Below are 12962 nucleotides of genomic sequence, written 5' to 3'. Positions count from 1 at the left end.
TTTGACAACATTCAGGAGGGGTAGGTCACGATTCTGGATTTACCGAGTTTGAGGTGGTAGAGGCTTTTCAAGGAGATGTGTCTAGTAGATGATGAGAAACCTGAGATTGAGCCCAGGTTGGGAATAGAGATACTGGTTTAGAGTCATGGCTGAGAATATCAGAAGAGTTGTTTTGAGAGCGGCAAAGGAGGGAAGAGTATAAAGAAAAGCCGAGAAGCCGAAGATTACGCCTCAGAGAATATCTGGGTCTGTTGATGGTCTTTATTGTCTCCCCACTTCTGTCTCTGGTCTAGATACTTGCTTCTGGTTCTGATGGATGCTGAAAGAGCCTGGAGCTACGCCATGCAGCTGAAACAGGAAGCCAACACTGAACCCCGAAAACGGTTTCACTTGTTATCTCGCCTACGCAAGGCCGTGAAGCATGCAGAGGAATTGGAACGCTTGTGTGAGAGCAATCGCGTGGATGCCAAGACCAAATTAGAGGCTCAGGTTAGTGCCTCAACATTCAGCTTGTTTATTGTGGAGATGAAAGACATTTTAAAAAGCTACAGTTAAACAGAACAGAGTTTCTTAGTGTTAGAAAGTGATAGGAGAGGAAAAAAACTTTCTGAACTTGCTTTTAAGAGAAGTTAGCGTGTTTTGCTTATCAGCTCTTGTTTTTTTTATCCTTTTTTTAAAATTGGGCAGTGCTTCATTCCATAAAATAGAATGAGTATTCTCAAGCTCTTGGTTTTTTATAACTAGCTGTAACTTTTTTTTTTTTTTTTTTTTTGGGACAGTCTTACTTTGTCGCCCAGGCTGGAGTACAGTGGTGCGATCTTGGCTCACTGCAACGTCCGCCTCTCAGGTTCAAGCAATTCTCCTGCCTCAGCCTCCTGAGTAGCTGGGATTACAGGCACGTGCCACCACACCTGGCTAATTTTTTTTATTTTTAGTAGAGACAGGGTTTCACTGTGTTGGCCAGGCTGGTCTCGAGTTCCTGACCTCGTGATCCGCCCACCTGCCTTGGCCTCCCAAAGTGCTGGGATTGCAAGGGTGAGCCACTGCACGTGGCCAACTAGCTGTAACTTTTTAAGAAAGGTCATGTTTTGATACATAGATGAAAGCTTACAATCTTGTACCTGGAAAGTTCACAAAGTAAGAACTTTTTTTGGAAGTGAGTTTTTTAAAAAAGAGATGGTAGATATTGCAAGGTTTTATTCAACTTCTGATGCTTATGTTATAGCTCAGAAAATGGCTGTTAAGTAAAATGCAGAAAACAAATTTCCTTCTTTTGAAGTTCTTTCCTGGGAAGTGAATGAATCATAATAAATTGCCTGTGTATCACATTTTATTGGTTAAATACGTATTTCTTTTTAAAAATCAACCTGTGATTAATATATCCATATTCTTAGGCCGGGCGCGGTGGCTCATGCCTGTAATCCCAGCACTTTGGGAGGCCGAGGTGGGCAGATCATGAGATCAGGAGATCGAGACCATCCTGGCTAACATGGTGAAACCCCGTCTCTACTAAAAATACAAAAAATTAGCTGGGCGTGGTGGCGGGCACCTGTAGTCCCAGCTACTCAGGAGGCTGAGGCAGGAGAATGGTGTGAACCCGGGAGGCGGAGCTTGCAGTGAGCTGAGATTGTGCCACTGCACTCCAGCCTGGGGGACAGAGCAAGACTCCATCTCAAAAAAATATATATATGTTTGGGCTTTTTGTTTGTTTTTAGAAAGAGAGTCTCACTCTGTCCCAAGCTGGAGTGCACAGTCATGGCTCGCTGCAGCCATGAACTCCTGGGCTCATGCAGTTCTCCTGCCATGGCCTCCTGAGTAGTTGGGACTAGAGGTGCACACCACCACACCTGGCTAATTTTTTTTTTTTTTTTTTTTCTGAGACAGAGTCTCGCTCTGTCGCCCAGGTTGGGATGCAGTGGTACAATCTCAGCCCATTGCAACCTCTGCCTCCCAGGTTCAAGCGATTCTTCTGCCTCAGCCTCCCAAGTAGCTGGGATTACAGGCGCCTGCCGCCATGTCCAGCTAATTTTTTTGTATTTTTATAGACAGGTTTTCGCCATGTTGGCCAGGCTGGTCCCCAACTCCTGACCTCAGGTGATCCGTTCACCTCAGCCTCCCAAAGTGTTGGGATTACAGGCATGAGCCACTGTGCCTGGCCACACCCGGGTAATTTTTTTTAATTTTTGGTAGAGATGAGGTCTTGCTGTGTTGCCCAGGCTGATCTTGAACTCTTGAGCTCAAGCAACCCTCCTGCCTCGGCCTCCCAAATTGCTAGGATTACAGCTGTGAGCCCCCACGCCCAGCCCATATCCATGTTCTTTTTTTTTTCTTCTTTTTTAAAATTTATTTTTATTTTTAAATTTTTTTGTAGAGGCAAGGTCTTGCTATATTGCCCTGGCTTGTCTTGAACTGTGGGTTCAAGTGATCCTCCCACCTCAGCCTCCCAAAGTGCTGGGATTACAGGTGTGAGCCATTGTACCTGGCCCATATCCATATTCTTGATATCAAAGTTAGAAGCCAATAAAGGAAGATTGAGTGGGAGCACTGGTTTGCTGTTGAAGCAGTTCCTCCTCTTCCATCTCCTCACAGGCTTACACAGCTTACCTCTCAGGAATGCTACGTTTTGAACATCAAGAATGGAAAGCTGCCATTGAGGCTTTTAACAAATGCAAGTAAGTCCTATAGTCCAAAGGCTGTGGCCAGTTTTAATTATAGATAGTCAAATTTAAGCTGCAGATCAGATAATGGATTGTTTCTGTGAAAGTGAGGGTGACTTTTCTTTCCTATAAAAATGTTGATGACTCTTTCATCCTTAGAACATGCCAGTTATGGTAGTTGGTAGGAGAGCTTCAAAAGGCCATAATTTGTTTTTAGTCATTGTGTTCCCCATGAGTTTTTCTTATATACGGCTGATGTAAAACCTGGCTTTTCTTTTCTTGCAGAACTATCTATGAGAAGCTAGCCAGTGCTTTCACAGAGGAGCAGGCTGTGCTGTATAACCAACGTGTGGAAGAGATTTCACCCAACATCCGCTATTGTGCATATAATATTGGTGAGAGCAGGGATCAAGGCATTATACTCAACTTGAACATTGACAGATGGCCTACTGGGAGCTCATTTCAGAGAGCCTAGAGAGTTGATCTAACTTTGCCTCCATCATTGCCCTGAGTTTTGGTTGATGGCAAAAGCAGAACTGTTGAAGCCAGCCCTGCCCAAAATTATAGAAGACGGTTCTGCTTCTGTGTCTGTCCTGCTGTGCTGTGTACCCCCGAAGAGCAGTCTTGAATCTCCGGCTGAGTTCATTTTTTACTGTTTTAGAGCAGTTTTAGGTTCACAGCAAAACTGAGAGGAAGATACAGAGATCCATGTAACCCCACCTCCCCACATCCATAGCCTCTCCCATTAGCATCTTCCCCCACCAGAGTGGTGCATTTGTTACAATTGATGGCCCTTTATAGACACACCATAATCTCCCAAAGTCCATAGTTTACATCAGGGTTCACGCTTGATATTGTACATTCTATGGGTTTGGACAAATGTTTCATGACATGTATTTACCATTATATACCATATGGAGTATTTTCATTGCCCCAGTCAGTTTCATTCTTTATAAAAGACTTGTCTTCAGAGAACAGATCGTACTGCAGATTCACTGAAGTAGCATGTGAAGGGGGAAGAGCTCTTTAAGTCTGAGTTGAATCTAGTGATTCTCAAGAAAACAGACCAGACCCTTGAAGATTTTCCTGTCTTTCTCTCTCAGGGGACCAGTCAGCCATCAATGAACTCATGCAGATGAGATTGAGGTCTGGGGGCACTGAGGGTCTCTTGGCTGAAAAATTGGAGGTAATCTAGTATGTATATATTTGTGAAAAGTCTTTGGACAAAGTCCAGAAGGGGTAATTCATAATCCCCTAGGGATATTTGATATTAATATATGGATATTTATATCTGTATTAGCAAATATCTACATTTGCTAAAAGTTTGAACAAAAAACTTTTTCTTTCTTTCTTTCTTTTCTTTTTTTTGAGATGGAGTCTCGTTCTGTCGCCCAGACTGGAGTGAGGTGGCGCGATCTTGGCTTACTGCAAGCTCCACCTCCCAGGTTCACACCATTCTCCTGCCTCAGCCTCCCGAGTAGCTGGGACTACAGGCACTCACCACCACGCCTGGCTAATTTTTTTGTATTTGTAGTACAGATGGGGTTTCACCGCGTTAGCCAGGATGGTCTCGATCTCCTGACCTTGTGATCCTCCCGCCTCAGCCTCCCAAAGTGCTGGGATTACAGGCATGATCCGCTGCGCCCGGCCCAAAAATCTTTTTTCAATTAATGCTTGAAGTATTCTTTGTTTTTGTTTTTTTGTTTGTTTGTTTGTTTGTTTTTTGTTTTTTTTGAGACAGTCTTACTCTGTCGCTAAGGCTAACGGGCGGTGGCATGATCTCAGCTCACTGCAAGTGATCTGCCCGCCTCAGCCTCCCAGAGTTCTGGGATTACAGGCATGAGCCACTGTTCCCGGCCAAGTATTCAGTTGTTTAACCTCATTACATTTATTTTCTAAGCAAGTAATATAGAAAAAGCAAGAAATACAAAAGATCAGGGGAAAATATAAACCACATGGTTGCCATATTTATTTATTTATTTATTTATTTAGAGACGGAGTCTTGCTCTGTCTCCAGGCTGGAGTGCAATGGTGCAATCTCAGCTTACTGCAACCTCCACCTCCCAGGTTCAAGCGATTCCCCTGCCTCAGCCTCCCAAGTAGCTGGGATTACAGGTGCCCGCCACCATGCCTGGCTAATTTTTGTATTTTAGTAGAGACGGGGTTTCACCATGTTGGCCAGGATAGTCTCAATCTCCTAACCTCATGATCCACCTGCCTCTGCCTCCCAGAGTGCTGGGATTATAGGTGTGAGCCACTGCACCCGGCTTACTTATTATTTTTTTGAACAGCGTCTCTTTTGCCCAGGCCAGAGTGCAGTAGCTTGATCTTGACTCACTGCTGCCTTGACTTCCTGCTCTCAAGTGATCCTCCTGCCTCAGCCTCCTGAGTAGCTGGAACTACAGGTGAAGGTTACCGCTCCTAGCTAACTTTTTTTTTGTTTTTTGGTAGAGACAGAGTCGCGCTATGTTTCCCAGGCTGGTCTCATTCTTGAACTCCTGCGCTCAAGCAGTCTGTTTGCCTTAGCCTTCCAAAGTGCTGGGGTCACAGGGGATCACAGGCATGATCCACCTTACCCAGCCATACACCATCGTCTTTTGATGGCTGCATGGTACTCCGTTGCATAGAAGTCTGTTTTATTTAACCATTCATTGTTCATTAAGTGGTAAATAGTATTACCATGACTATCCATGTCCTCAGATTTTGCGCACACTCTGGATTATTTCCTTAGGATAAATTCCTAAAACTGGAATTAAATGGTTTGGAAACTTGATACATACTGACAAATGTCTTTAAGTTTCTACTGATTTGCATTCCTGCTTGTAGTGTATACAGATATGCTTTTCTCCTTACATCCTTACCAAAACTTAGTGTTACTCTTTTTAACCTTCCGTTATGCCCTTTTAATATTTGAATTTCTATAACTAAAATATGTGATACCAGGGAGAAATTTAAAACAAATAGAAATTGGTGGCCAGCAGGGTGGTTCACACCTGTAATCCTGGCACTGTGGGAGGCTGAGGTGAAAGGATAACTTGAGCCCAGGAGTTCAAGACCAGCTGGGGCAACACAGTGAGACCCCACCTCTACAAAAAAAATTTTTTTCAGAGGCTGGGCACGGTGGCTCATGCCTGTAATCCCAGCACTTTGGGAGGCCAAGGTGAATGGATCACCTGAGGTCAGGAGTTCAAGACCAGTCTGACCAACATGGAGAAACCCCATCTCTACTAAAAATACAAAATTAGCTGAATGTGGTGGTGCATGCCTGTAATCCCAGCTACTTGGGAGGTGGAGGTTGCAGTAAGCTGAGCTCATGCCATTGCATTCCAGCCTGGGCAACAAGAGTGAAACTCCATCTCAAAAAAAAAGAAATTTTTTTTTTTTTCTTAAATTAGCCAGGCATGGTGACACATAACTGTAGTCCTAGCTACTCGAGAGGCTGAGGCAAAAGGATCACTTGAGCCCAGGAGTTGGAGGTTGCACTAAGCTGTCACTGAGCCACTGCACTCCAGCCTGGGCAACAGAGCAAGACCCTGTCTATTAAAAAAATTAAAGAGGCCAGGCACAGTGTCTCATGCTTGTAATCCAGCACTTTGGGAGGCCGAGGCAAGTGAATCACTTGAGGCCAGGAGTTTGAGACCAGTCTGGCCAATGTGGCGAAACCCCATCTCTACTAAAAATACAAAAATCAGTTGGGCGTGGTGGCATGTGCCTGTAGTTATAGCTTCTCAGGAGGCTAAGGCACGAGAATTCCTTGAACCTGGGACAGAGAGGTTGCAGTGAGCCTAGATAGCGCCACTGCACTCCAGCCTGGGTGACAGAGCAAGACTGTCTCCAAAAAAATGAAAGAAATTGGTATATACTCTACTTTCTATGGGGTATAATATATTGGTTATACAAAGAGACAAATGATAGATTCCACTTATTTTCACCTCCATCACTCATATCTCCAGTTAAAGCTTTAACTTTTTTAAACTACTTTTTCAGGCTTTGATCACTCAGACTCGAGCCAAACAGGCAGCTACCATGAGTGAAGTGGAGTGGAGAGGGAGAACGGTTCCAGTGAAGATTGACAAAGTGCGCATTTTCTTATTGGGACTGGCTGATAACGAAGCAGCTATTGTCCAGGTGAGGAGGAAGAACTTACTATGCTGTCTTCTGTATGTGTCTGAAGGTTGTCCTGTGTGTTTAAGATGTAGTGGCTCGTTGGTATTCAGTTCTCACAAAACAAACTTTTAATGCTGTTTTGGATTTGGTAAGTATGGAGATGTGCCTTATTGAATAAAACTATTTTGAAAACTGAGTTTATAGAGGAATTCTTAATGTTTAGAGGGCAAAGAAATTGACAGCAACAGTCATCAACATAAAAATGGGAGGCATTAGAGGCTGGCTTAAAGTAAGGGGTCACATTTGGCCCAGCAGGTGGTGCAGCAGCTTAAATATTATGTCTCTGAAGTCTCTCTAACATGTTGTCGTAACCTCCTAGCCCTAAAGGGTTCACCTCTTAGTCCTGGGGCTTTGCAGGATAGCCTGGTTAAACCAGAATGTCTTGTTTTTTGTGCGGTGTACATGTAATATTCACGCAAAGCTGTATCACTTGATACTGCCTACTGACATAGTTACCTGTTTGTGGGTGCGAACAACCAAATGCATCCTAAAAGATAAGACATCCTGGTGACCTTTGTATGACATAGACAGTGATGGGGGCACTTTTTAGAGCTGCTTTTCCACGTGAGTTAAAGGACATCTTTAAAAAAAACAGGCTGCTGACAGTCTACTGCCTCATCAGGGAACAGTGGCATTTCCAAAGACCTCACAGTTATCTTTTGCATCCTGAATAATTTGTGTATGGGTTGGGGGGGTGGTGTTTTGTTAATGTGTTGAGGAATTGGCTTAAGCATCTAAACTTTTCAGCAACTTGCTCCAGAATGGCTACTATGGGTTGGAGGCAGCCTTCAACATCTGAAGAGTTGATGTGTGTCCTTGTCTGTGTTTCGTATTGCCTGTCTCATATCCCTTTTATTTGCTTAAAGGATAGAAGACTAAAACAGTACTAGAAAGTTAATTTTTCCTTAAACTGAAAGGCTAAGGAACTTTTTTTGAGAACGTTCTATTGACACTGTTGTATGGTGCTACCTCCACTGGACAAGGGCTCCGGTAGCAACTATTTAGATTATGTGATTGGGTTAGTGCTTTGGTTTTAAAGTGATCAGTGCTGGAAGAAAGAAACTACTTCAGTCCTCAGTTCAGTGCCAGACAGCGGAGACAGTGAGGCAGGAATTCTGACTTGAAGAGGAGTTGGGGGAGAGAGATCCATAGGGGCAAGTTAAATGAGGGCTCTTTCAGAGTGGGGCTACAGACACGTACCAAATAAAGAACAGGAAAAGCTAGCATTTATTAAGTAATTTTGAAAAGTTACTGCTGGCACGGTGGCTCATGGCTATAATCCTAGTGCTTTGAGAGGCGGAGACAGGCAGATCACTTGAGCTCAGGAGTTAGAGACCAGCCTGGGCATCATGGTGAAACCCCATCTCTACAAAAAAAAAAATACCAAAAAATTTAGCTGGGCGTGGTGGCGTGCGCCTGTAGTCCCAGCTACTCGGAGGCTGAGGCAAGAGGATCACTTGAGCTTGGGAGCTTGAGGCTGCAGTGAGCTGAAATCACACCACTATGCTGCAGCCTGGGTAACTGTGCAACTCTGTCTCCAAAAAAAAAAGAAGAAAAAGGAAAAAAAAAGCTAATAACTTAAAGTTTAAATACACTTTTTTTTTTTTTTTTTTTTTAAGGCAGAGTCTCACTCTGTCACCCAGGCTGGAGTGCAGCGGTGCATTCTCTGCTCACTGCAAGCTCCGCCTCCCAGGTTCACGCCATTCTCCTGCCTCAGCCTCCAGAGTAGCTGGAACTACAGGCGCCCACCACCACACCCGGCTAATTTTTGTATTTTTAGTAGAGACGGGGTTTCACCATGTTAGCCAGGATGGTGTCAAACTCCTGACCTTGTGATCCGCCTGCCTCAGCCTCCCAAAGTGCTGGAATTACACGCGTCAGCCACTGCACTGGGCCCACATGATGTTTTAAGAAGATCAGCCTGGAAGGGGTGGGAGGGAGTGAGAGATAAAAGACTACACATTGGGTACAGTATACACTGCTTGGGTGACAGGTGCACCAGAGTCTCAGAAATCACCATAGAAGAACTTATCCATGTAACCAGAAACCACCTGTTCCCCCAAAACTATTGAAATTTAATTTAATTTAATTTTTAAAAGATCAGCCTAGGCCGGGTGCGGTGGCTCACGCCTGTAATTCCAGCACTTTGGGAGGCCAAGGCTGGTGGATCACCTGAGATCAGGAGTTCGAAACGAGACCAGCCTGGCCAACATGGTGAAACCCCATGTCTACTAAAAGTACAAAAAAAAAATTAGCAGGGCGTGGTGGTAGACATCTGTAATCCCAGCTACTCGGGAGGCTGAGGCAGGAGAATCACTTAAACCCGGGAGGCGGAGGTTGCAGTGAGCCGAGATCGCGCCATTGCACTCCAGCCTGGGGGATAGGAGCGGGACTTGACTAAAAAAAAAAAAAAAAAAAAAATCAGCCTATTGCCTCACTTTCCATATACCTTCATTGATATGACGTCATACTGAAAGGAAAGCACTGTTTCATTTTAATGTTTTTTATATTCGTGAGAGTTCTTATGTTTTTTTTTTCCCTTGTTGGAATTATACTAAGATACAGTTTTGTATCCTGTTTTTATTAACGTGTTGTGCAGTGGTGCGATCTCAGCTCACTGCAACCTCCATGTCCCGGGTTCAAGTGATTCTCCTGCCTCAGCCTCCCAAGTAGCTGGGATTACAGGTGCATACCACCGTGCCCAACTAATTTTTTGTATTTTTAGTAGGTCTCGAACTCCTGACCTCAGGCAATCCACCCGCCTCGGCCTCCCAAAGTGCTGGGATTACAGGCGTGAGCCACAGCGTCCAGCTCAGGCTCAGTGATTCTTATCCTCAAGTTATGGTTAATATTTTAATATTTGAGTGGAAGAGAGACCATTTATCTTTTTCTTAAAAAAATGTATATATGTATATTTATATATTTATGTATATTCTCAAGTGAGATTTGTTTCCTTCTTTACCAGATTTCCGTGTGTTTTTTTCCTAAGCCTCACTGGGCTGGGTAAGGTTTGATTCTTGTCCCCATAGTAGGGGTGTGGTTGGGAATGTGGTCAGACTTGCCTTGTGTGTCTCTTAGTCATACTACCACCTTCCAGCAATTTCCATAGACAAGTGAAAACAATCTGAGAATGTGCTTTTTAAAGCGGGAGGTCTGTACCTCAGGACACACTGCAGCTCAGTTTCCTCCATACCAGTCAGTTTTGAAACTGAGCCTGACGAGAGAACCTGAGACTGCAGAAAAGCCCATTCTGAAGGTTTCAAGTTTTGTAAAAGCTGACCTAGGATTGATTGATTCATTTGGACTAATCAGTAACATATTACTTCTGGGCTTAAGATTTCTCACTGTCATAGGCACACCTGGGAAAAGGTCTAGTCAGACCACAAATTTTTGTGCAGGGAGTTTGCCACTTATGTTTAAGAGCACGTTCTGGTTGGTCCAGTGGCTGGTGGAGAAGGTCGGTGTACAGGTGGCCAGGAATCCTGCCTCTGCGTGTTGAGGAGTTTCTTATTCCACTGTCCTTTCAGGAATCATCTTAGCCTCGAATATAGATTTATAGAATAAAAGTGTAAATAGCAAAATATATTGAAGGCTTCCTATTTGGAGACATTTTGCCCTGCCCAGGGAGAATCATGAGAGCTTCTCCTTCAGAGATTAGTGGTCTGAGTCATTGCAGTGTGGGCGTCATAAGAAAAACACAACTGACTTAAGTCCTGCCCTTCAAATCGACTTTTTCCTTCATTGCTTTTTAAGATGTTTGTAAAATTCCCAGTGGGAACTTAGAGCTTTGTGGGAGCAGTGGGGAGGTTTGCTGGTTTTAGCACCTCAATGCAGAGAGTTAGTTAAAGGGAGCAGAGGTGATACGTGGCAGTCAAGAGGTTTTAAACTTGAACTGTACCCTACCGACAGGAAAAGAGGCAAATCCTGTGTAGCTGGTGAGACGAAGTTCGCTCTTCTTGAACGCCCGTTGCTCCAACCACTTAACCCCACTTGTCTGAGGAGGGTGTTGGTGGCATGTTTGTTGGATTGCATGGAATTAAAACGGGCGCTGTAGCTCTTCCTTTCTGCTGAGAGTGTGGCTGTGGTATATGTGTGTTTCTTTTTCTTTTTCTTTTTTTTTTTTTTTTTTTTGAGACAGGGTCTCACCCTGTCACCCAGGCCAGAGTGCAGTGGCACGACCTCAGCTCACTGCAACCTCCACCTCCTGGTCTCAGTTGGTCCTCCCACCTTTGCCTCCTGGAATAGCTGGGACCACAGGCATGCACCACCACACCTGGCTAATTTTTTTTGCATTTTTTGTAGACATGGGGTTTTGTCATGTTGCCCAGGCTGGTCTCAAACTCCTGGACTCAAGTGATCTGCCCACCTCTGCCTCCCAAAGTATTGGGATTACAGGCGTGAGCCGCTGCGTCTGATGCCATGTGTGTTTCTTAAGTAGTGGTGCCAAGTCCATTCACATGTCTTTTTTTTTTTTTTTTTTTTTAAGTTCTGGGATACATGTGCAGAACATGCAGGTTTGTTATATAGGTATACATGTGTGTGCCATGGTGGTTTGCTGCACCTATCAACCCATCATCTAGGGATTTTTTTTTTTTTTTTTTTTTTTTTTTTTGAGATGGAGTCTCTCTCTGTTGCCTAGGCTGGAGTGCAGTGGCGCGGTCTCGGCTCACTGAAAGCTCCGCCTCCCGGATTCACGCCATTCTTCTGCCTCAGCCTCCCTAGTAGCTGGGACTACAGGTGCCTGCCAGCATGCCCAGCTAATTTTTTTTTTTTTTTTTGAGACGGAGTCTCACTCTTTCTCCCAGGCCGGACTGCAGAGGCGCTATCTTGGCTCACTGCAAGCTCCACCACCCGGGTTCACGCCATTCTCCGGCCTCAGCCTCCCGAGTAGCTGGGACTACAGGCGCCTGCCACAGCGCCTGGCTAATTTTTTGTGTTTTTAGTAGAGACGGGGTTTCACCATGTTAGCCAGGATGGTCTCGATCTCCTGACCTTGTGATCCGCTCGCCTCGGCCTCCCAAAGTCCTGGGATTACAGGTGTGAGCCACCGCGCCCGGCCAATTTTTTGTATTTTTAGGAGAGACGGGGTTTCATCGTGTTAGCCAGGATGGTCTCGATCTCCTGACCTCGTGATCCTCCCACCTCAGCCTCCCAAAGTGCTGGGATTACAGGCGTGAGCCACCACGCCCAGCCCATCATCTAGGTTTTAAGCCCTGCGTGCATTAGGTATTTGTCCTAATACTCTCCCTCCGCTTGCCTCCCACCCCCTGCCATTCACATGTCTTACTCGAGTTTTTAAGCACTCTAGATTTGTGTATCTTATTCCAATTGCTGAGTATTATATGGCGACACCATTCCACAGATTTGTACTTTGAAAAATTAGGCCAGTAAGGTTGATGAAGTGATTCTAAAGAATCTTGCCAACCTGGGGTCGGCCAACGATATTCTATAAAGCATGTGCTCCAGTGCTGCACTGTCCAGTGCAGTAGCCACTCAACACGTGGTTATTGAAATTTAAATTAATAAAACTTCCAGCCAGGTGCTGTGGCTCGTGCCTGTAACCCCAGCACTTTGGGAGGCCAAGGCAGGTGGATCACCTGAGGTCAGGAGTTCGAGACCAGCCTGGCCAACATGGTGAAATAGCCAGGCGTGGTGGCGGGCACCTGTAGTCCCAGCTACTCCGGAGGCTAAGGCAGGAGAATCTCATGAACCCAGGAGGCGGTGGTTACAGTGAGATGAGATCATGGCACTATACTCCAGCCTGGGCAACAGAGCAAGACTCTGTATCAAAAACATAAAATAATAAAAGATAAATTAATAAAACTTCCAAGTGCTCAGGTGTGCATTGGACAGTGCACGTAGAGGACATTGCCCGTGGCAGAGAGTTCTGTTGGATGGTGCTGTTCTGGTGGTTCCAGGAATGAATGGTGGCCGTGTTTGCTTTACTAGATTTATAGCATGAATGAGCCCCAGTTCGTTCCCAAGTTAGTGAACAACAGGAAAGTCAAGTAACTTATAAGTGGAAAAGTATGTTTGATTTATATTGGGTAAGTTACAAGGAAGATTTTTTTTTCACACTGGAGACTAAGAAAAGAGAAGAAACAGATTCTTAAGAGAACTTTTAAGAAAAGCTTTCTG

At 44.8% G+C, this 12962-nt stretch overlaps 1 protein-coding gene across 1 annotated transcript in view; it reads left to right on the top strand.

Moving 5' to 3' along the window:
* Positions 1-12962, top strand: part of SRP68 (signal recognition particle 68) — a 38087-nt gene that overhangs the window by 8490 nt on the left and 16635 nt on the right. The window contains exons 4-8 of the mRNA XM_054537372.2: positions 294-489; positions 2590-2672; positions 2943-3052; positions 3761-3843; positions 6645-6785. Coding sequence (XP_054393347.2) covers positions 294-489; positions 2590-2672; positions 2943-3052; positions 3761-3843; positions 6645-6785 — 613 coding nt within the window. The remainder of the gene's footprint in view (positions 1-293; positions 490-2589; positions 2673-2942; positions 3053-3760; positions 3844-6644; positions 6786-12962) is intronic.

Source organism: Pongo abelii, chromosome 19, assembly GCF_028885655.2.
Source record: "Pongo abelii isolate AG06213 chromosome 19, NHGRI_mPonAbe1-v2.0_pri, whole genome shotgun sequence".
NCBI lineage: Eukaryota > Metazoa > Chordata > Mammalia > Primates > Hominidae > Pongo > Pongo abelii.
Note: the sequence above shows the minus strand (reverse complement) of the source record. Positions and strands in the feature narration are given on the sequence as shown.